At 46.8% G+C, this 24010-nt stretch overlaps 1 protein-coding gene across 1 annotated transcript in view; it reads right to left on the reverse strand.

The window, feature by feature from the left end:
* Positions 1-6375: 6375 nt before the first annotated feature.
* The window catches only part of CDH20 (cadherin 20), a 49352-nt gene continuing 31717 nt past the window's right edge, over positions 6376-24010 (reverse strand). Inside the window, exons 7-11 of the mRNA XM_035125527.2 lie at positions 20117-20253; positions 17964-18085; positions 15450-15567; positions 7907-8158; positions 6376-7089 (exon numbers count right to left, since the gene is read on the reverse strand). Of these exons, the coding sequence (XP_034981418.2) occupies positions 6590-7089; positions 7907-8158; positions 15450-15567; positions 17964-18085; positions 20117-20253 (1129 nt within the window). The 3' untranslated portion in view covers positions 6376-6589. The remainder of the gene's footprint in view (positions 7090-7906; positions 8159-15449; positions 15568-17963; positions 18086-20116; positions 20254-24010) is intronic.

A 24010-nucleotide genomic window follows, 5' to 3' on the forward strand; every position in this document is an offset into this window, starting at 1 on the left:
ATCCACCGCCCTGGGAAGGCGATGGGCCACGCAGACGCCCTCAGCAGGCTACCACTACCAGAAACAGGCCCCGACCCAGCGCCTGCGCAAGAGGTTATGACCCTGGAGCTGCTTCCCGACCGACCCATTCAGGCACAAGAAGTGGCGCACCATTCCACAAAAGATAATAATAATAATAATAATAATTTATTATTTATACCCCGCCCATCTGGCCGGGTTCCCCCAGCCACTCTGGGCGGCTTCCAAAAAAAACAGAAATTCTAAAATACAGAAATCCATCAAACATTAAAAGCTTCCCTAAACAGGGCTGCCTTGAGATGCCTTCTAAAGGTCTGGTAATTGTTCTCTTTGACCTCTAGTGGGAGGGCATTCCACAGGGTGGGTGCCACTACCGAGAAGGCCCTCTGCCTGGTTCCCTGTAACTTGGCTTCTCGTAATGAGGGAACCGCCAGAAGGCCCTCGGAGCTGGACCTCAGTGTCCGGGCAGAACGATGGGGGTGGAGACGCTCCTTCAGGTATACCGGACCGAGGCCGTTTAGGGCTTTAAAGGTCAACACCAACACTTTGAATTGTGCTCGGAAACGTACTGGGAGCCAATGTAGGTCTTTTAGGACCGGTGTTATGTGATCTCGGCGGCCGCTCCCAGTCACCAGTCTAGCTGCCGCATTCTGGATTAGTTGTAGTTTCCGGGTCACCTTCAAAGGTAGCCCCACGTAGAGCGCATTGCAGTAGTCCAAGCGAGAGATAACTAGAGCATGCACCACTCTGGAGAGACAGTCAGTGGGCAGGTAGGGACTCAGCCTGCGTACCAGATGGAGCTGATAAACAGCTGCCCTGGACACGGAGTTGACCTGTGCCTCCATGGACAGCTGTGAGTCTAAAATGACTCCCAGGCTGCGCACCTGGTCTTTCAGGGGCACAGTTACCCCATTCAGGACCAGGGAGTCCTCCACACCCGCCCGCCTCCTGTCCCCCACAAACAGTACTTCTGTCTTGTCAGGATTCAATCTCAATCTGTTAGCCGCCATCCATCCTCCAACCGCCTCCAAGCACTCACACAGGACCTTCACCGCCTTCACTGGTTCTGATTTAAAAGAGAGGTAGAGCTGGGTATCATCAGCATACTGATGGACACCCAGCCCAAACCCCCTGATGATCTCTCCCAGTGGCTGCATATAGATGTTAAAAAGCATGGGGGAGAGGACAGAACCCTGAGGCACCCCACAAGACCCAAAAGATAGGGTCATCTCCCGGGTCCTGGACTGGGTGTGGCGAGGATGGCCCAGCAGCAGCCCCGGGCCAGAATTCGCTGGCTACACAAACCGCAAACATGAACTGTCGGCCCACAAGGGGTGCCTGTTATGGGGAAGCAGGGTTGTTGTTCCCCAGCCCCTCCGCAAAAGGGTCCTCACAGCCCTACACGAGACACACCCAGGGGTAGTGAGGATGAAGGCCCTTGCCAGGAGTTATGTGTGGTGGCCGGGGATTGACAGAGAGATAGAGGCCTGGGTCCAACACTGCCAGACCTGCCAAGAATCCCGCCCGGATCCCCCAAGGGTCCCAGTCCAGCCCTGGGAGTCCGCCCGACATCCATGGTCACGCTTGCACGTGGACTTCGCTGGCCCCTTCCAGGGAAAAACATTCTTCATAGTGGTGGATTCCTACACCAAATGGCTGGAGGTCGCACTGGTACCATCCACTTCTACGGCGGCAGCCATCCGGGTACTACGTAAGCTGTTTGCGACCCACGGGCTCCCTGACACCCTCGTCTCGGACAATGGAACCGCATTCACGTCAGAGGAGTTCCAGACCTTCACAGCGCAGAACGCCATCCGCCACATCCGCTCAGCACCATTCCACCCTGCCACCAATGGCCAAGCGGAGCGCATGGTGCGGACCACCAAGGACAGCCTCCGCCGCATGACACAAGGGGACTGGGAATACCGCCTTGCTGCATTTCTTCTAGCACAGCACAGCACCCCAAGCACAACGACGGGCCGGAGCCCAGCTGAATTACTAATGGGCCGGCGCCTTGCAACTAGACTGGACCGACTTCACCCCGACAGAGCTCAGGATGAGGTAGTGGTGGGGAAAGGCAGGAACCCCCGGACATTTGTGGCCCAGGACCCAGTGTATGCAAAGAATTTTGGGGCAGGCCCAGCATGGGTACCCGCCACAGTCACCAAGGTGACCGGTCCCGTGTCGTACGAGGTACTAACGGAAGGGGGGCAATGTTGGCGCCGCCACTGCGACCAGCTACGGCAACGATTCCCAGGAGGAACCCGGGAGGAGAGTGGGACAGAGGGGTCCCAAGGGGACAGCAGGGCAGTGAGGCCTGTAGAGCGAGAGGGGTGGGCAGGGGAAGCAGAAGCAGTAGGCACAGAGGGGCGCCCCGAGGCTGGAAGGACACCGGAACCAGAGCTACAACCTAGTGGTTCAGTGGCGCCAGACCAGACAGCCCCGGCACAGCCAGCAGCCTCGGAACACGAGCCAGAACCAGAACCCCTGACCAAGGAACACCCCAGGCCACAACGCACACGGAGGCGGCCAGCAGACCTTGGGGACTACGAATGCAACTTCCTGGGCAGGACTGGAACTTAGAGGGGAGGGGTGTTATGTACTGAGCTGAATCCTAGAACAATAGGATTCAGAATCAGCGGGAGCTACCCAATCCAACTCCAGGTGGAAGTGAATCCGCAACCGGATTGGCCTGCTGGAGCAGCCAATCAGGCGGCTGGCAGAAGTGAATCTGCTACCTGATTGGCCTGTAGGAGCAGCCAATCAGGCTGCAGGCAGAAGTCAATCCACAATATAATTGGCCCACAGGTGTAGCCCTGAAGTAGCCAATCACGCAAGGCCCATTGTGTAAATAATGTATATAAGCAGATGGTTTTGGGAAAAGAGTATTCGTCTTCTCTTCTCCTCCTTGATGACTATGAGCTGAATAAAGAGCATGAAATTCACTCTCGACTCCGAGTATATTTCACTGGGAATCCACCCCCTCCTTCATCATGCTTCCAAGGTGACCCCATGTGCATCTCTGAGCCCTGCAGCTCAGACACCATTTTTGAACTTTTTGTTACTTACTTAAAGGTAAAGGTACCTCTGACCGTTAAGTCCAGTCACAGACGACTCTGGGGTTGTGGTGCTCATCTTGCTTTACTGGCCGAAGGAGCCGGCGTACAGCTTCCGGGTCATGTGGCCAGCATGACTAAGCCGCTTTTGGCGAACCAGAGCAGTGCATGGAAATGCCGTTTAACTTCCCACTGGAGCAGTACCTATTTATCTACTTGCACTGACATGCTTTCGAACTGCTGGGTTGGCAGGAGCTGGGACTGAGCAATGGGAGCTCACTCAGTCGCGGGGATTCGAACCGCCAACCTTCTGATCGGCAAGCCTTAGGCTCAGTGGTTTAGACCACAGCGCCACCCGCGTCTTTGTTACTTACTTAGTCGTTTTAAACCCACCTTCATTTTGCTACTGTAACTGCTGCTTCAAGACCCTAGCTTATGTAAGCAAGCACTACTTTTGTTTCTTCTTAAAACGATGTTTTTAAGTGGGAAAAAAGGAAGTAATACCAGGAAAATCCAGTCTGGATTATTGTTTGAAGGTTAAATCAACCTTGTCTTAGCTTCTGAGTATGAGCTGTGAAGGATGGTACAGTACTCACAAATGTGACCAAGGAAGAATAACGAAATGATATATCCTCTTGTAGTGCCTAAATCCATTCCTACAGTGGGGGCATTGAAAGTGAGGCTTGTACCGGTAGGTGTTGCCCTGCACCTCTGGACTCTCTTAACCCTTGTGTGTTCAGGCTAATGCCCCAAGACGGCTTCTGGCTTGGGCAAAATAGGCCAGAGGAAGTGTGAAGCAGCTGTTCTTCCTATTCCCTACCCACCTTTGCAGTGGTATGGCTCAGACTGTAAGAGGAGGCTGTGGAGGCTTCTTTTGTAGCAGAAGTAGCAGCTTTGATGAGGGAGTTTTTGTTCAAGACATTTGCTAGGAGAGAAAGAGTTGTACTTGCCCTCAGTGACCCTGAGGCCTCTCAGCCTTCCGGTAAACTGCTATTTGGCATGTCAAAAAACTTTTGTGTTAATGGTGTCCACACCCCGATTCCTTTTCACCTGAGGCTGGCTCTTTCGTTAGACAACGGAGGTAATTGCTTTAGGTGGTCGGGGCTCATGGGGGCAAATTAGCACCCTGCTCTATCTACTTAGCTCCCCATTGACTTTGCTCTGAAGCCATCCCTGCCCAGCTCTTGTAGGGCTCTCTAGGCAAGTGTTTATTGGGGAATTGGTGCTCCACATGAATGCCTGTTGTTGTTGTTGTTGTTGTTGTTTGTTGTTGTTTTTTAAAAGGCATTTTATTAAATTTTCCAATTAAACACATCTCACAAATAACAAAATGAAACAAACAACAACAAACACAACATAATAAGCACAGAATTTTTCTTTTAAACATCTTCTCAATTATTACAATTCTCTTTGCTCTGCCGAGCTTTGACTTCCCTCCCTCCCCCCAGTTGGTTTTTTTGTCCATTCCCGTCTTACAGTTTCTTTATTTCTTCTATCTAAAGTCAATTCGTAGGATTTATTTCAATCCTGCGAGTGTCTTTAAACTTCTACAGTTCTTTTCCATATAGTCCACAAATTTACTCCACTCCTTTGACTCTCCCTGGTTTCGGATCCTGCTAGTCAGTCTTGCTAATTCCGCATAGTCCATCATTTTTGTCTGCCACTCTTCAATCGTCGGTAACTCCTGAGTCTTCCATTTTTGGGCTAATAAAGTTCTAGCTGCGGTTGTCGCATACATAAATAGTACTTGGTCCTCTTTCACAATCTTGTGTCCTATAAGTCCTAATAGAAAGGCTTTAGATTTTGGGGGGAAAGTATATTTAAAAGTTGTTGTTGTTTTTAAGCATCTACATGATGTCACTGCCATCAAAATGCCAGCCTATAATTTAATCTAAATTCACCCTTTCCGGGGGATTTTTTTTATATTATTATTAAATACAAAACCTGTTGTCAACAACCCATTTGCCATTCCTCCCTCCCTCCCCACAACAATCTTTTTATAGAAGCACCCACAGGGGCAGAGAAACTGCTGGTGGATGCAGTTTCCCAGTGTATTTCACATCTACATGCAGTGATTTGCATGCATGCGGGAAGTTTGCAAAACCCAGTGGCCCTTAATCCTCTTGAAATCCATGGACTTCAAAGTGTTTCACTGCTTCTTTAAATTTCATTGATTTTAGAGGGGCCTGGGTGTTCTGCACCAAATATAGGCCATTGTTGGGAGGAAGCACATGGAACTGAAGGGAAGTGCTGTTTTAGACCTGTGTTTCACATATGGCATTCACCTATGATACCTTTTGAAAGTGTGGATTTTGTGACTTTGCATACGGGAAGGAATACGCAGGGTGGGTTGGAGGGGGCTGAACCTTGAAGCTCTTTGGGTCTCAGACATGGTTGATAAAACATCCACACCACCATCTTCATATATATATATTTCCTTCAGTTTAACTTTTATTAAAAGAGGTTCTAAGGTACTGTACTGTATCCAGCACATTATATTTATTACCAAAATTATTAACAAATATACAAAACTTATATATGGAATATTTATTACATCCATTTATTCCTCTATAATACTGCATTTGTTCAAGTAGGTTACCTACAGTGTAAACTTCCCTCAGTTTGATCTCGCATAGTTTGGGAAAGCCCCTCTTAACCCCATATGGTTATCATATAATTTTCTTTTCTTTATTTGGCTTTCACTGGTTGTATCTGATTTTCACATTTGGCACGTGGAAGAAACATCGACAGTGCAAAAAGAGGTGTCTCTCTCCCCCCCTCCCGCCTGGTTTAATTTCGGGTCACAGTTTTTAAAAGCCGAGGAGACTCAAAATACATTAATTTGATATTAGTATTAATGCATATGACACACAGGTCAGTTGTTATTCAAGTTGAAGTGCATTCAACCGCTTCCCACATCCCATCACTCAGACTCTTCTGCTGTGCAAGATTGCAAAAGCCAGGCCCCTTTTTAGGGAGCTGAAGGACTCTTGCTGGTGACAGAAACCCCCCCAGTTTCATGTTTTTGTTCTATTGTCTTGTGCCTTCTTGAATTTGCCAGCAAGCGACCGCTTTGTAAACCGAGATAGGAAAGGAGGGCATCCTCCACCGGGGAAGGCTTTCTGCAGACAATTTCCTCAAGAACTGAAAATTACGGGTCTTTGCACCCAGATGCAAAGAACATAATAAGCTGTCATGAATAGTGTCATTCTATTTCAGGAGTGCAGCTTTCAAGTGTAGCCATTAAAATAAAGAACCACCCAGGAAATGCTCCCACCCCACCCCACCCCTTTTCTTTTCTGTTTCTTGTCGTTTACAAATGTAGCTTAATGTAACTGAGTAAAGCTGTTCCAGAGAGAGCTCTTATTTATTTCCACTCCTCTTCTGCATTCTCCCTCAAGCACCATATTGCTATTTGTAGGAGGCCACCTCGCCTGTGTCCTCAATATCTGATTGAGTACAAATTCGGATGGCTGTGCCGAGTACCCGAGTAGTACTCTGCCTTCGCCTCTTTGTTACCAAAGGGCCCCGTTCCCTTCTGTGGCACCGTACATTTCGGCCAGCTTTTTGAAGCGGGGCCCCCAGTCCGTCAGATAGTCGTAGCTCTGCTCTGAGTCCGTAGACGCAGACTGCAAGGAACTGAGCGACTCTGCCACGGAGCCGTTGCCCTCAAACATGTACGTCTGGAGAGAGTCAAAGGGAGGTGCCCAGAGGTCCATATCGGCTTCGTAGAGCTTGGCCAACACATAGCTATGAACGCTGCTGTCCATCGTGCAGGCTTGAGGAACGTATCTGGAGAGGCTTTCGATTTCCGGCATCATGTCCTGCCTGCTCTTCAGCACCACTTGAGCCTCCCTCGGGTTCCACAGGGCTGCGATGTCAAAGGCCTCTGTGTCTTCCTCCCCACCTCCCTCGTCGTCGTACCGCACGATGTTCTCATGGATGTTCTCGTCTTCGTCAATGATATACGGCTGCTTCCTGTGCCTTCTCATGGACAAGATCAGCAGTACCAGCACTAGAGGGGAGGAAGCCAAAATGCAAGACTTTTAGAGCACAGTCAGCATCACAATGTCCCTCAGTCAAAGCTGAAGGCCTCCACAACAGATGCTACCCACCCTCTCCCACCGACCATTCTTGCCCTTGAAATAGCAGCAACATCCATGGTGGCAAAAGACAAAGCAAACCAAAAACAGCATGTAAGTGGCAGGACTGGGCAATATTTTAGGATGGATGCAGCAGCATTAGACTTAAAGCAAGCAGTATTGAGGGATGTAGATTTTACCCTGGGGGTATCTGCTACCTCATTCTGTGCTAATTCTTAAGGACGAGTGCTTGCTGCATTTACCTTCTCAGTTATATCTAGTTCATGGAAAGGTCAGTTGAGTTTTGCAGATCGCTTCTAGTTCCAAGCAGGCATTTTTTTGAAGGTCTCATTAACACTGTGAACATAACCCAGTTTTCATGAAAAGGGAAATGTCAATTGCAGCTTGAAAAACAGGATGCCCAAAATGCCCATGGCCACTTTCAAGGCCAAACAAGCCACTTGCCACCCCATACAACGGTGAATTATTGTAGCTATTGGCTAGGGTTACGGTAGCAAAACTGAATGTACCTGGAAGTGGCTGGAACATGCCCTAAATCAAATAAAAGTCAAATCAACTAAGAACACTACTTTATACAAAACGTTAATGAGAAAGCCATTTCAAAGCTTGGCTATTTTTAGAACATTGCTTTTATTGGCACTGCATTCTAGTAAGTACGGTAGCCGCCTCTATTGTGCCTGAAGAACAGATGGTGTTACTCTTAGTTTAAGAAATGATATGTATACTTACCTAGCAAGACAAAGATGCAGGCTAGAATGGCAATAAGAGCTCCTCTACTCAGGCTGACAGGGAGCACATAGGCCTCTGCATTGCAGGACATCACAAGACCCTTGTCGTCGCAGCTGCAAACGTGAATGGTTACTGTCCCGGTGCTACTCAGCATGGGGCGTCCATTATCAACTATCAGGATAGGAAGGTAAAATATATTCTGCTCATGCTGCCGGAAGCCTGATCTCCTGGTTAAAATCCAAGCTGTGTTGTCTAGAAGGTGGGGGAAAATAAAAGATGTCAATATTGATTTTCAATGTAAAGGGGGGAAAATCAATTGGAGGTAGATGCTATTTTGCCTTGGATCCATAAATTTAGAACACTATATTTACTTTGGCCTGCTGCTGCTGTGTTGCTTACCTTGTGTGAATGTGGGCAGAGGAGAGAAGATGAAGCATATGACAAAATGCTAGAGAAACACACAGCCCCAAGATACTAGGATTTGCAAGATTTCTGACATGCACACTAAATTTAGACCCTTTTCTCTCTCTACTATAAAACTTGTGATTCCACTTTCTCAGATGTTGGAGGGTGTACAGTTGACCGAAGGAGAGGGCTTGGGGTTGAGCTGGAGTTTAGCTAGATTTATTGTCAAAGTCTCCTGGTGGCTAAGCAGGATGAAAAGCAAACCAAGGTGGTTTCTTAGAGGTTAGGAGCATTTATCTCTTTCCACCCCCCCCCCCTGTTTTTTGACAAGCTTAATGTCAGGGCAGGCATCTGGTGCACCGACCGCTATGGAAATTTCCAGGCTTGTTGACAGATTGACAATTCAAGTGCAATGCATTTGTGCCAAACCTTGTTTGCGCACGATAAGATGCCACAGTGATTTGATGCCATAAGTATTGTTTGCAAGTAACATGATGGGATAAGACATGGATGTCAGAAATCTAAAGCGCTCTCTCTTATTTTATGTTTCAGCACTGGATAGCGGCCATTGCAGTATTCTATCACTTAAGAGACACAGACGTTCCCCTACCGAATTGGCATGAAAAGTAGGTATCTCTAAATACTGTATATACTGAAATCTACTCTGTTGGAAAATGTTTACTTGTGCCAATTCTCTACCCATACATTCCTTGCCAATACTGCTAGCAAAACAACCTGCTTTGGCATGGTCAGGTAATAACAGACATGAGTTCTGATCATATAAGTCTTGTCCAGGGTACATCCCTTGCCAATAGTGGTCAGTAGTGATGGCAGCACCCATATAATATGGGTGCTCAGCTGCAGTGACACGGATCCTGACCGAAGGGAGCTAGAAGTTTGGTGGCAGCTGCAACACAGTGGGCGGACAAATATACAAATGCTTTTGCGAGCTAGAATGATCTTTTTATGCATTTGAAAATTGATTTTTCTTTTTGCAAAGTCAACTCTGGCACTCTGGGTGAGGGCCAATCAGTGTTTAGGTCTACTTTATAGTGATAGTTATTGAAGAGTATTTGCATTATACAGTGCAGGGTGAAATCCTGGAGGGAGGGAGTTCTTGAGCCCATAGAATATTTTGGACCTCTCTCAATGAGGGCAGAGTGGGAGGCCCTGTTACCAGAGATCCTCTCTTGTTAGCAGCAAAGGTTTCCACTGCCCTGCCTGTCCTGGGGCTGAAAATGACAGGTTGAAGACCAGTCTGGGGCCAGCAAGGATCTCTAGGATCCTAAATTCCCTTGTTAAGCCTTACATGCCTCCAAACACAACCAGAAACTATATCAGCCTAAGAGATGGGGGACGTATTTCCCTCCCAGAGGGAGAGAATGTAGAAGGGGGGGGGAGGAGAGGCACAACCCACCAAGACTTAAGAAACAGTGGTAGTTCCACCAAAAACTCTCCTGCCCCATTTTTTGGGAAATTTTATTTTAATCGCTCTATTGATTATAAAGTAGTAAATACCAAAGTTTCTATTTTATTCTAACATCTAGCATTTCTAAAACCAAACATTTTCCTGATTCACTGTTCTGAGATTCCCCCCCCCCAATTTGAAATTTGACAAGGGTTCAATGTTTAAATGAACATTTAAGTGCCAGAGGTCAGGACCAATATCTGCTCTTGTGACTGATACAATGGCCGTGCTTGAAAACTGCTCTTCAAAAAACAAAAAACACCCAAGGAACAGCAATTCAGTTATTGCTGTCACTCCAAATTACACCACCTGTTTGTTTGGTGGTGGTGGTAGGGAGTACATCTGATACTGAGAATTCTCCCCAAATTTCTCTCTCTTAACACAGTGCCTCAAGGATGAAGTGAGCCTGGGTCACCCAATGCTGTAGTGATGGTTTCTTTCAACCTCATCAGCAACTCATGTTCAAAAAAGGAAGACAAGGTCACAGTGTGTTCCAGCAAGGCAATGCCCTGGAAACTGTGGCAGCCGTTTCAAAATAACTGATATGGGCAGCTTAGTGCTAGAACATGCTGATGCAAGAAGACACCTCTTACTTACTGAAGTAGATTTTCATTTTGTTATCTAAAGAGGGAAGATCTGCTAATATTTAGATTTTTTCCAAAACATTTAATATGCAGATTTCTCTGAATAATTACATTATTCCTTTGTTCTACCGAATGCCCAGGTTTCTACAATGAAGAGGACTGCATTCATATCTATCCTCTGAATTTAAGAGGCAGGGGGGGGGCAGCCCAAGACATTTTGCTGCCTGAGGCAGAGAAGCAAGTGGTACCTTGGGTGTAGTATGCAAGGCTGGCCAAGTTGTTTTCGCACCTGAGGCAGAAAATACCAGAAATGCTTCTAAAACTCTCTAGCAGTTAAAACAAAAAAAAACAAAACAACCGCCCCCTAAATTAATTGATTAATAATTTTGTTGCCCTTTCTTAAATTCCAAAAAACAGCTGCATGAGGAAGCCAACTTACTTTGCTTAATGGTAGGGCCGGCCCTGCTTAGAGGGAGGGAGGGACTGGGTGAAAAAGAAGTGGAGGATCATCAGTGTACAGCATTCACAGTCACACACTGATCAGCCTTTCAGAGGAGGTATGTAATAGAATCACTATTGCAATGGGCAAAAGCTAAACGGAATAGCGCTCCAACCACCCAAAGAAAAACTTACCTATGTGAAAATTACAAATCTTCTCTTGAGAAGAAGATAACCTGAACATTCTATGTTCCTTTTCAGCAAGGTGAACTGATTTGATGTACATGGAGATAACTGGAGGCTTCATAAATCTCTACTCCCCCTGCTTTTCCTAATGTTATGAAGATTGTTTTCACCACTAGGTGATGCTAAAAAAAGGTAAAGGGCCCCTGACAGTTAAGTCCAGTCGCGAACGACTATGGGGTTGCGGCGCTCATCTCATTTTACAGGCCGAGGGAGCCTGCGTTTGTCCACAGACAGTTTTTCCGGGTCATGTGGCCAGCATGACTAAGCCGCTTCTGGCGAAACCAGAGCAGAGCATGGAAACACTGTTTACCTTCCCGCCGGAGTGGTACCTATTTATCTACTTGCATTTTGACGTGCTTTCAAACTGCTAGGTGGGCAGGAGCTGGGACCGAGCAACGGGAGCTCACCTTGTCACGGGGATTTGAACTGCCGACCTTCCGATCGGCAAGCCCTAGGCTCAGTGGTTTAGACCACACCACCATCCGCAAAATAACTGGAGGCTTCATCAATCTCTACTCCCCCTGCTTTTCTTAATGTTATGAAGATTGTCTTCACCACTAGGTGATGCTGCAGTGCTGTTTATTTCTATGCCAGCCCATTCCATACCATTCTAACAGCAAATGCAATTCTCGGAGTGCCAGTCCTTTTAATAATGATCTATTACTGGTAGGTGCTTCTGTTTTTGTACCAAGTTCCCTTTTGCTGTGTTTTAATGGTTTTCGCTAGTGTTTGGTGCTGGTTTTAGTTTGTTTTGCTAGGCTTCTGTGGTTTTATTTCGGGCTATGTATGAATTAGCAGTATAAAATGCAAGAGAGGCAGCTTTCCCCTGGCGAGTTTTAAGTCGCATGTGTACATGGTTGTATGCATTAAAGAGGGTGTGTGGGTGTCCTCACCTGATAGGTTTCCCTGCACCTGCAGCCCCCCTCCAAATTCTTATTCGTGAAGTTGTCATCTGTGTGTGATGTCATCTGCACATAACACAATGACTGTCTCAAATGCACACACCTCAGCTTAACTGCAGGGAGTGTGTTGCTTACATTTTCAAATCAGAGGGAACCGAGGAAAAAGCATCAAACAGCAGTATGTCTCAAGAAACTATAAGGTACTGGTAGATATGAACTGTGGCTAATGTTACGTGTTGCATGGCAGCTGTGGAAGCCGGAGTAAATGGAGATGTGGCCTTAAGTGTTCTATTGTGAATTTTATTTTATGGTTTATGCAAACTGCTCAGAGAACTTGGCTGGGTGGGCAATATAAAAGTGTAAGAAATAAGTAAGTCCGAAATGGCACTACCCATGCACCAGGCGCAAAAGTATCAAATTATACTTGAAATTATTAATAATATATATTGTAAAAAGAGAGAGAGGGGGGGGAGGCAAAACACCCTCAAAACAGGCCACTGATGACTGAACATTCTGGTTGACTTGCACTGGGTGGGGTAAAATGGAATGCAGTATCTTGGAAGAGGACACTCCTAAGGCATATTATACAGAGGTCCTCTTGCATTCTACAGTGGTACCTCACAAGACAAATTTAATTTGTTCCATGAGTCAATTCGTCCTACGAAAAATTCGTCTTGCGAGTCGCGGTTTCCCATAGGAATGCATTGAAATTTAATCAATGCGTTCCTATGGGCTCTGGGGGGCTGGCGGTGGCAGCGGCACTTGCTCTCTTGGCTCGGGGAAGGCAGGCAGGCAGTTCCTATTGGCTCTGGGGCTGTTGCTGCCTGCCTGCCTTCCCTGAGCCAAGAGAGCAAGTGCCGCTGCCACCGCCAGCCCCCCGAGCCGAAGCGCAGCGGGCGCTGCTTGCCGGGGCTGTTTGCCGCCTGCCTTCTCCTTGGCTGCAGCTGCATCCATGCGCTCCGCCTTCTCACCCACCGCCGCCACCACCGCTGGGCTCCCTGCTTCTTCCAGGGAGACCTCACGGCTGGAAGAAGCAGGGAGCCCAGCGGGGGCGGGCGAGAAGGCGGAGCGCAGGGATGCAGCCAGAAGTGCAACCAGCTGCATCCCTGCGTCCGATGCTGGCTCTGTGCGAGGCGACCGGGGGGGGGGGGGAGAGAAGCGGAGAATAAGGATCCTTATTCTCTGCTTCTCCCCCAGCCGCCACGCCCCGGACACCCGGGAGCATCGGACGGGGCTTCGGAGAAGTGCTGCACCTTCTCCGAAGCCCTGTCCGATGCCGGCTGTGTGCGGGGAGAAGCGGAGACTAAGGATCCTTATTCTCCGCTTCTCCCCCAGCCGCCACGTCGCGGACACCCGGGAGCATTGGACAGGTCTTCAGAGAAGCACTTCTCCGATCCCCTGTCCGATGCCTTTCCCAGCTGGGGGGGGGGGAGAAACGGAGAGTAAAGATCCCTTCCTCTCCACTTCTCTCCCCCCCCCCGCACCTCCACAGAGCAGACATTGGACGGGGGAATCAGAGAAGTGCTTCTCCAATCCCTTGTCACCGCCTGCCTTGGCAAGCCCCGGCAAGCAGTGCCTGTCGCGCTTCGGCTCTGGGCGCTGCTTGCTGGGGCTTGTCGCCACCTGCTTGGCAAGCCAGGGAAACAGCTGTAGCAAGGGAAGGCAGCAAAGGAAGATCATCTGTCAGCTTCCCGTGCTGACAGCTGATCTTCCTTTGCCGCCTTCCCGCGCTACATTCTATGGCCGCGCTTCGCAAGACGAAGTGGCAGCCATAGAAACCCTCGTCTTGCGAGTCCCTCACGCAATGCAAAACGCTTTCGTCTTGTGAGTTTTTTGTTGCGCGAGGCATTTGTCTTGTGAGGTACCACTGTACTTGGCATTCCAACTGTATGCTTCTCTCTACACATGCAGTTGGAAGTATCTGCTCACTGGGTCTGGCAGTGGGCGAGGTTTGCAGCCTGGTGTCCGGCCCCGCCATCCTCTTGCAGCCACACTGCTGCACCCCACTCCCCTTGGGTGCCACAGTGTTTTTCTGCCAAAAACCCCTTTTCAAATTGGCCTCTCTGTGGGACTGGGCAAGAGGTGCAGACCAGGATTGAGCAAGCTTCACTCCAGTCCACTCTTAGAGGATAAAAGGGGGCCCGCGCTGACGGCTGCAGCACAGCCAGCCCCAGAGCATCACCCACCCAGTCCTTCCTCTAATTGTATCTCTCCCCCCCCCCCAGGCTGACCTTTTTCGTTTCCAGGTTCATGGGCGTTGCTATGGTCAGATTGCTGTTTTGCAGAGCCAGGAAGGAATTTCCTCTGCTCTGCAGGTTTGGCAGAGCAATTGTCACAAATTTGGCAGTTTTAGGCCTTGGTTGGAATCCTTTAGTCCAACAACTGAGGAAGGGGTGCTGTGGTGGCTCACCCTTTTTTTGCAGCGGCGATAACAGGGTTCCCCGTTAGAGGGTTGCCTCTCACCACAAGTGTACAGCAGTGGGCCATTGAGCTCCCCTCAGCAATGCAGGAGGGGGGCCAGCAGTGTCCCCCGTGCTGAATTTACGTATAAGCTAAACAAGCTATAGCTTAAGGCCCCACTCTCTTGGCCCCCCCCAAAAAAATTAAAGGACAACAACAACTGGGTGTACATTTCCGAAATATAATATAAAAAATGAATAAAATAAAACCTACAATACAGCAACAGTGTTTTGTCGTTGTGTATGGACCTATTAGGTCCATAAATTACCATATAGCATATATTCAACACAAAAAAACAGTGACAATTTGTTGTTGACAAAGGACAGCTGGACATATAAAGGGCCCCATTACCTTCAGTAGCTTAGGGCCTCATCAAACCTAAATCCGGCCCTGAGTGTCCCCATATTCCCGATTGACACTGTCTTGCCTCAGACCCCCAGCTGGGGGGTTGAGAGGGATATCGCCCAATGCCTAAGCCACCTGAAATTTAATAAAGTTGTGGCCATTTTAATCCCAAATATGTTGTCATGTGTTTTCCTTGAACTGAGATCTGGCTCCCAGAGTTGGGGGGGGGGACTGCGCCTGGTCACGCAAACTCCTCGTTTCTTCTGAAGTACCTAGGAAATGCTGTTTTTCTGTGCTCTGGGTGGGGGGTGGGGAAAGAGCCAAATAATAACCCCCTAGATTTCCCCTGCAATTCCAGTTATAAGCCTGACCTTTAAAGCATTTTGAGCAGGGTACCATTCAGAGAAGGTGCCCATGAGCATGACAACAAGGCTTGAATTTGCATGACATTGGCACATTTCCTCAAAATAAGAGAACCTGTCACTGAGAAAAATGTACACAGGGAGAAATTTCTGTATTAACTGTTCAAAGTGTAAAATAATATGTCATTTTATTGCTGCCCTTAAGGAGCAGGTGTCACTTGGCATCATTTGCAGTGGCAGTCTCGTGATGCAGTGCTAAGTCCAAGCCTCCCAAGACCAACTCATTGCAGAAGACGTTAGTTAGCGAAGCAAATGGGTGTCTGCTCCAATTACCTTGATTGTCCCTTAGAGTAAAGTTGGGGTTGTTAGCTGCCTCAGGAGCCAAGCTATAGTAGAAGTGCTGTCCCTCTTGTGGGTCGTCCTGGTCAATCGCGCTCACTGTCTGAATCAGCTGTAGGAGGGGAGAGCAAAACAAAGGGTCTGATGAGCTCCAGTGCAGGAGAAAGCTCTGTTTCAGGATTACACTGGAAAGTGAAGCCAAGCCCAGATTCATCTTGTTGAGGGAGCAGGGATCTATGAAGGTAATCAATATGCTGCCAGAATCAATGGTGAGCGAAATGATTAAAAACAGAATGGGTGAACCTAAGCTGGCTAAAATATGAGAAGGGCAAATTAACATTTGGATGTCCCATAGACAGGAGACGGAGCCTATGCTTTGTGTGTAGGAGGTCGCAGGTTCAATCCCTGGCGTGCCTGTGAACCTTCCCAAGCACGCCCCCTTTCTGATAGCTCAGTGGGTAGAGCTTGAGACTCTTAACCTCAGAGTCATGGGTTTGAGGCCCACATCGGGCAAAAGATTCCTGCATTGCTTGTGGTCCCTTCCAACTCTGCAATTCTGAGTCTATGACACTGGAGCTTTGACCTTGATAAGGCAAGAGCTGCTGAGGTTATGGAGTGGGAGGCTTTTAAGATCTGTCTCCATCTCTCAGGGAGGAAGATCTGAAATAGCTCATGGCTCTGAGGATCATAGGACTCCAGCCTAAAGAAACTTTGCATGTAACTCTAGGAGAGATTATACCCATAGCTGTCAATTTACGGATTGGAAAATAAGGGATCAGCAGCCTCACTCAGCGGCGTGGCACCGGAAGTCACTTCTGCGCATGTCTGGACTTCCGGTGCCGGCTCTGCCCATGTCCGGGGCACTGGTGCCAGGCTGCCCATGTCCGCATGTTTGGGCACCGGAAATTGGACATGCACAGAAGTGATTTCCGGTGCCCAGACATGGGCAGAGCGGCACCGGAAATCGGTTCTACGCATGCCCGGGCATGCGCAGAGGCGATTTCCGGCAGCACTTGGCAAGTGAGCGAGCGGCCAGCCGCCAAGCAAGGCGTTTTACCGGGCGGCCGTTGGCTGCTCGTTTGCGGGGGGGGGGGGCATCGAGTGGAGCCTCCCTGGCCAGCAAGGAGGGAGAGGAGCTGCTTTGAAATCTGGGAAATTTGCTATCTGGGATAGCAGTGGGAAATGGATTGAAATAAGGGGGTTTCCCACAAAAAAAACAGAGGGTTGACAGCTATGATTATACCTCCTAGACACAACTTCTGCTTGAAGAAGAGCCTTGCAATTCCAAAGGGTTGTACCCAATGGTTGTGTGAGCATGAAGGCACCTCATGCAACTCAACTTTCTCTTCCCTCCTCCTGCCCTGAGCTTCACTACAAACCTTCTTCTGAGAGTCCGAGGGGGGCTGAATGGTGGGGGCTGCCCTGTAATGCAGCTGCAGTGGGAGAGGGGAATTGGCTGGAATCAAGCAGAGAGATCTTGCTCCAGCTCTGCTGCCATGAGACCTCTCTGCCTGGTTTCAGGCTACTCCCCACCCCCTTCAACTGCTGTTCTGTACAACCACTGTTTATTCTCCAGCTTTCTGGAGTTGGGTTTTCAGGCTGCAGGAGGTGAGGATGAGGGGAAGAGACAGACTGGTTGGACGAGCTGCCTTGGGTTAGTGCATCCATTGGATGCAACTCAAAGACTTGCATGCTGCCAAAAATTGCAAGAGAAAGAGGGAGGTAAATCACTCATTCTGTATTTTCATATGAAGGCTGCTTGCATGGTCAGATTTGTATTTAACTGCATTTTGGACTGTAAAAGGAGAAAAGAAAAAGTGTTGTTTCAACATGTATCTAAATATAAAACAGGACCATGTGGGGACACCTTCACAGTAAACATTAACCATGGAGAATGTCAGAGAAAGGTTAATATATGTGATTTCTTGCAGATGTAGCTGTGAATGAAATATGCAGAACTGCACTGGGTAGTGAGAAATGAGCTAAAATGGAGTCAAAACAAATTCTCAATAGTTCTTTCGACTATCCAGCCCAGGAACACAGGTAGCTGTTAAACAAACTCCATGCCCTGGCAGTACCTGCACCCCAAGGCCTGCATAATGCCCCTGGAAGTGAAAAGGACACAATGACTTAGCTGATCCAAGTTAAAGGGTCTTCTCTGGCATCCTGCTAGTTCACCCACCATTATTCCTCAACTCACTGGTAGCTCTGAAGCTACAATATTAGGAGCCACTACTATGCTGGCATTGCACAAAACATTAATTCATGGGTCCACACAGTGCTAGTTTTCTAGAAAAAGAGGTGCCGGAACTCACCATGAATGCCTCCCTCTTTCTCTTAGAATGGCAATTGCACCCACCTGAGAGGTGTCAGAACTGAATTCTGGCAAGTTCCCCCTGAAAAAAAATAGCCCTGGGTCCCTCTCTCTAATTTTGTAAGCTCAGGCTATACAGTGGAGTATTCACACAAAAGATGGTGCCATATACAGTTTTTCTTAGCTTCTCTCACCTGTCCAGCTTTGGCATTTTCACATACAAAAGCCTCGTAGAATCTGGAGAATTCTGGAGCGTTGTCATTCACATCCAGCACTCTTATCGTGACAGAAACACTGCCAACCTGCGAGGGGTTGTCTGAAAGAAGGTAGAACGAAGGAAAAAAATCAGAGTGGCTTGGTCTTGGTGCCATGAATTATATTTGAGAGCTGGAGTTGCCCAAGAAGAGCAGGCAGACCTGCAGTGCATTACAGCAAATGTTGAGCTCTTGAGACTCTGGTTTCATTACTTGATGTGTCTAGAAGGTTCGAGCCCACCCAGGGACGGCTGTGGGAAGGATTCCTGCATTGCAGAGGGATGGACCAGATGACCCTCAAGGCCCCTTCCAACTTTGCAATTCTATGATTCTATAAAAACTTTCTAGTGTGTTCAGAGGAGTACCTAGGCTCCTTTGCACCCTTGGCAAGGAGCTGTATCAGTGTCCCATTGCAAGGAGTTGTGTCGGCAACCCCCATCCCTTAAACCCTTGGCAAGGAGAAATATTGGTGCCCTCCCCAAACAGCGGAGGAGCAAACTGGAGAACGTTTGGATGGCTGAGCAGGCTCCTAGCCACTCCAAGCTAGAGTGGAGAGGCATGATTTTTGCACGCACACACAAGCCTGCACCCTTGGCGAGGGGCAACCTGCCCAGCTCCTAGAAATGCCCCTGAGTCTCTTACACAAAGTGCTTGTTGCATTTATGTATGAACAGCTGAATGTCTTCACAGTTTTTGACTCAGATTGATAGAAAAGTTTTCCCATAGCACAATTAGTGTTACCGAAAGTGTGAATTACGTAGGTTCATTTTAAAATGCAAACCAAACTAATTTTCTCCCTCATCGGATGAGAATGTGACACAGATAACTTTTTTTAAAAAAAAACCTGACCCTTTTCTGTTGTAATGTCTATTTCCGGCCAGTGTTTCATACACTGAAACTCTAAATATGTACGGGGGCAGAAGGTTTCTCAGAAATGCCACAGTAGTTCTCAAGTAACAGTGACCCCTACGTTTCGGTACATATCTGAGACCCTAGTAAGCAGCTTTCCCTGCCCTAAACACGGGTTTATTACAAAATTATTTCTAGAGGCCACTAAAAAAAGCAAGCAAGCAGATGGTGATAACAGTCGCTTGCTACTGGCTCAAGGAGGTTTTGAACCAGTGACCTAGAAGTGAAAGGCTCTGAGCTCATTAGCAAATCCCTGAGCCATTCAATCCTCCCTGATAATGCTGCTTTCTACTCTGATAAGCCCTGTAATATTCAGAGCATCTGTTTTTGCTACTAATAGTTCTTGGGGCGAGAGCGCGTGTGCTAGCTCTTATCTGAACTGCATTTTTTTATTTAAAAAAAAAGGAAGAAAGAGAAATTAAACAACAATTCCCTTGAATGCTAATGGTTTGAGTAAACATTTCATTTGCAGACCTCCCTAGGAGCGTAAAAATTAAATGCTACTTTCATTCCCTCAATCAGATGCAAAGCGTGGCTTCCACTGCAGTGCATATAAATATGCATGTCACACGGCTTGTGTAGGCTGAACTCTGGCTGTTTCTTAACTGCAGTGAAGTTATCGAGGAAGCAGTCCTACCGCATGCACACGAGGCTGGCGTAGAGCAAGCCAGTGTGAAGTGGCACAACATCCAAACCCCACCCTAAGCCTGGCAGAAGGAGAGCAAGCCTTTAAAATAAGTGTTCTATGCCAGGTTGCCAAGTCACATGACTGAGTTGAATGGGATTATGATCCCGTCTCTATGTCCCCTCTCTCTGGTCCCACCCCAGAAATGCCCCCTTTGGGGGGCTTACACTTGCCTCAGCTCAGTGAACTTTGGCTGAGCTGAACAAGATGTCCTGGCATATCTTTGGCTGAGCCAGAAATCCATAGTGGATCTTGCCATAGGATTGGACCACCCCAAGAGTCTGCCATGGGATGTTGGCTTTAAATGCTGGTTAAGTTGGAACCCCAGTAAATATATATTTGGAGATAACTGGAGTAAGGAACGTGCTTATATTGAACTCTTGTGTTTCCATGTTAACAAACAATAAAGCATAATTGAAAGGAGGATAAGATGGAGATAAATGTGCAGCAGCCTGAAATGTTGAAACAAATGTATTTGCATGGTTTTTGTTCCCCTTACTCAGCTCCACGGCCAGGATGGTGATATTGTGCCATGGAATGTCCTCCCGATCCAGAGGTCTTGCAGTCATCAGAGCACCTGTTGCAATGTCGACATAAAAGAAGCGTCCGGGATCACTGCTTCGATCAATGGAATACCTGTAAAAAAGTATACATTTAGAAGGCATTATATGCAAGGAATAAATGATTCCTAATTAAGGCTCCGTTCAGGTTCATTGGTAATTTTTAATTCTCTGGTTTCCTTCTAGTTCAGACACTAAATTTAAAGCATGGCTTGTTAATTTGTTTGATTGCTTTTATCCTAAAATGGTTTTTTAAAAAATAAATAAATAAATAAATAAATAAATAAATAAAAATTAACTAGAATAGCAAGAATAGTTGAAAACAATTATAACTAATTTTGAATATATTTTTGGTCGCTCCTGACAGTGAATAATAAATACAATGCTCTGTTGTTCTATTATACTACTATATAATAGTTAATTTTTTTAAAAAACAGAAGTTTACCAAATTTTGAATGGTTGGAGAGCAGATAGGACATTTTTTTCCTACCCCAGAACTGGGGGACTCCCAAACAAGTCAGTTGAACACAGACAAAAAGAAACACAGTCACGTGGCATCATATGTGGGGATTCAGTTCAAAGTCACACATATGACCCTTTTTGACATACTGTATAGCCAAAATTATGGGGGTCTCTTCTGTGTCTATGCTGTCTCCCCTCACTCCTCCATGCGGAAAGCAAGAAGAGGGAAATGAGCAGAGAGAGACAAAGGCAGAATGGATCATTCAAAAGTATTAAATGAAATGGGGTCCACTGTACTAGGGTTCATCTATGTTAAAACGTATATCACAGCTTGATTGACTGATGATTTTTTTGCAAATCCATTTGACTGCCTGAGTCAGTCTCCCTAACTAGCAAGATGGGAATCATAAAACTGGCCTACCCTGTGGTGTTGTTGTAAGGATTGACCCACTGTTGCATCTGGTAGGGGGGAACAGATGCAAAGTATGTTGACAACATTATATATAGAATCATAGAATCATAGAATCATAGAATCATAGAGTTGGAAGAGACCACAAGGGCCATCCAGTCCAACCCCCTGCCAAGCAGGAAACACCATCAAAGCATTCCTGACAGATGGCTGTCAAGCCTCTGCTTAAAGACCTCCAAAGAAGGAGACTCCACCACACTCCTTGGCAGCAAATTCCACTGCCGAACAGCTCTCACTGTCAGGAAGTTCTTCCTAATGTTTAGGTGGAATTTTCTTTCTTGTAGTTTGAATCCGTTGCTCCGTGTCCGCTTCTCTGGAGCAGCAGAAAACAACCTTTCTCCCTCCTTTATATGACATCCTTTTATATATTTGAACATGGTTATCATATCACCCCTTAACCTTCTCTTCTCCAGGCTAAACATACCCAGCTCCCTAAGCCGTTCCTCATAAGGCATCGTTTCCAGGCCTTTGACCATTTTGGTTGCCCTCTTCTGGACACGTTCCAGAAGAACGTATCTTTAGGTGCCAGGCAAAAACTTTCCTCTATAACCAGGTGTTTGGCCCTGAACTATCCATGGTCTTTAAACAGTGGGTGGGAAGATTTTAATGCAACTACCACCCCCAGCTTGGTTTTAATGTATCTACGTGGGGTGTGTTTGTAAGTTGCTTTGGGTTGCCTTGGTCAAAATAAAGTGACCAACACATTTAAATAACAACAAGAAGTAGAAAGTGCTATGATCTGCAATTTGTGACCAGTGCTGCTGCACAAGTGGAGTTCTGCTCACACAATGGGATTCCTCTTTGCTCCTGTTCTTTGCACGACCCCAAAATCTGCTCCACAGCATCTTCCAACTCTTTGGAGAAGGTTTTGAAGGTTTACAGGGAGCTAGGGGAGGGGAGGGTAAAGTCCCATTAAGGAAGCGGAAGTAAGTTGTGGAAGCAGAAGAGCTGTGTGGGATGCAACCCAACGTGTTCTAATTGTGCAAGGGAAGCACGCAGCAAAGGAAACACAAGGCACACGGCGTTGTTGAACTGCTTTCAAGGAAAGAAGCAGCTTTGTTTAGTCAAAGAATAAGGAGGAGGAAAAATCATCGTTGAATGCTCTCTCTCTCTCACTTTTAAAATAAAGATGTATCCCAGTCTGCTAGATTTATTAAGGAAATCCACATAAAAGCTTTAGATTGTGAAATAATGATCTGTCTTGCAAATGCCCATAAAAAAAATTCTCCTCTGACAGTTTAGGGCTAACTTGAATCTGAAATTGAATATGGCCTTGTGATTAGTGGTGCAACATTAATCACTGGTGTCAAGCAGCACAGGTGGGGTCTTTGTACTGCATTCTTTGCACATGTTTGCCTGTTATTAATAATTGGTTCTCAGCACTCGAGTCCATTGAACTGTTTACATAATCTCCCTTAGTCATTCTGAATTAATCAGGCCATGCCTTTAGCAATCAGCATCGCCCAATGTGGGCAATCCAGATGTCAAGAAAGGCAGGGATAAGAGGATTTGAGAGTTTCTGGTGCGTTCGGTGAGCATTCTGGTAATATGGCCTGCCTTGCCACATTGATCTATTGGGGGGGGGAATCTAATATGGCAGACTAAAATATCAAAGTTGTGAGCAAGCTTTCAAGTAGTTCTTCAGAACTCTTGTTCACACTGTCTGTATTTAATAAAACATCCTGTTAAGGCTGTTGGATGCTTCAAACTTTGAGGATTTTACAGGGTAGAGCACAATATTTAGCATGTAGAAAGCCCCAGGAGCACGTGTGGTGGTGGTGAGAGACACAAGAGTTTGTTATTTTGAAGACACAGAAATAGAGACAGCAGGGGGTTGCCAGAATGTGAAGTGCCTTGGTGTGCAAAGTCTGTCTGGGCATCTGATGCAGATTTGCTAGCTTGTAGGAGTTCCCTTTTTTCCTCCCTGTGCTATCTGGTTATATATTTATAAATGAAGCAAAAATGTCCTAGGCCCTTTATTTCCAGATCTATATGAAGACCCACCTGTCCCGAATCTTCTTTTCTATCTATAGCCCATGAAGCTTTAAAGAAACTATAGCAAGGGGTGCATATTTGCACACATCCCCTTGGCCAAAGTCTCCTGCTTCCAGGGGAAGATGAGACATTACGGGTAAGACTGAGAGACCTGAAAAAAGGAGAGCACGTTTCCCCTCTTTTCACATAATAAACTATCACGCAATCATTACTCAGTTGCTCTGGACAGTTCCAGAGGTCTTTCCTCAGGCAAAACTTCTGTGACAAGGAAGCTTCAGTTTCCTGAAATTCGTGGGAGGCTAGACTGGGCCACATGTTATGCTGGTCATGTAAATACATTCTCAGAGTGTAACAGTGTAGAATGAGATTTTTTTTGGGCAGGGATGACATAAACCACCCTTTTGTTGCCTGAAGAGCGAGTTGCAGCCTCCTCACTGACAGAGACTCAATGCCATCCGTCCTAAATTGATAATGGTTAATTAACTCTGGATGCACTACAGAGAGCAAGTTCTTAAATCTTGCCTCAGATTCAGGGAGGACATGTAAGTGGTGATTTTGCCTGCACAAAATAATGTATAGCCTTGCTAGCATCTAAGGTTAAGCATTTATTTGAAACTGGCGGATTAATATTCTTCAGCCTTTCATATGTGTCTGTGAGAAGGAGGGTGGTGTTATTGTTTTGTTTTAATTATTTACTTGTTCTTATCCTGTATTTCATTCTGTGAACTTGCCCTGAGATCTTATGATGAAGGGTGGCATATAAATCCTATTAAATAAAGAACAATAAATTTCTGAATCTGCACTACTCCCCTAAAGCAACAGGAATAATTCTAGGAGTTAACATAGTGGATATTTAGGATGGTTTGGGGTGGGGGGTGGGGAGAGAGAAACAAGGAAAGAAAGGAAC

This window comes from Zootoca vivipara, chromosome 8 (genome assembly GCF_963506605.1).
Source record: "Zootoca vivipara chromosome 8, rZooViv1.1, whole genome shotgun sequence".
Taxonomy (NCBI): domain Eukaryota; kingdom Metazoa; phylum Chordata; class Lepidosauria; order Squamata; family Lacertidae; genus Zootoca; species Zootoca vivipara.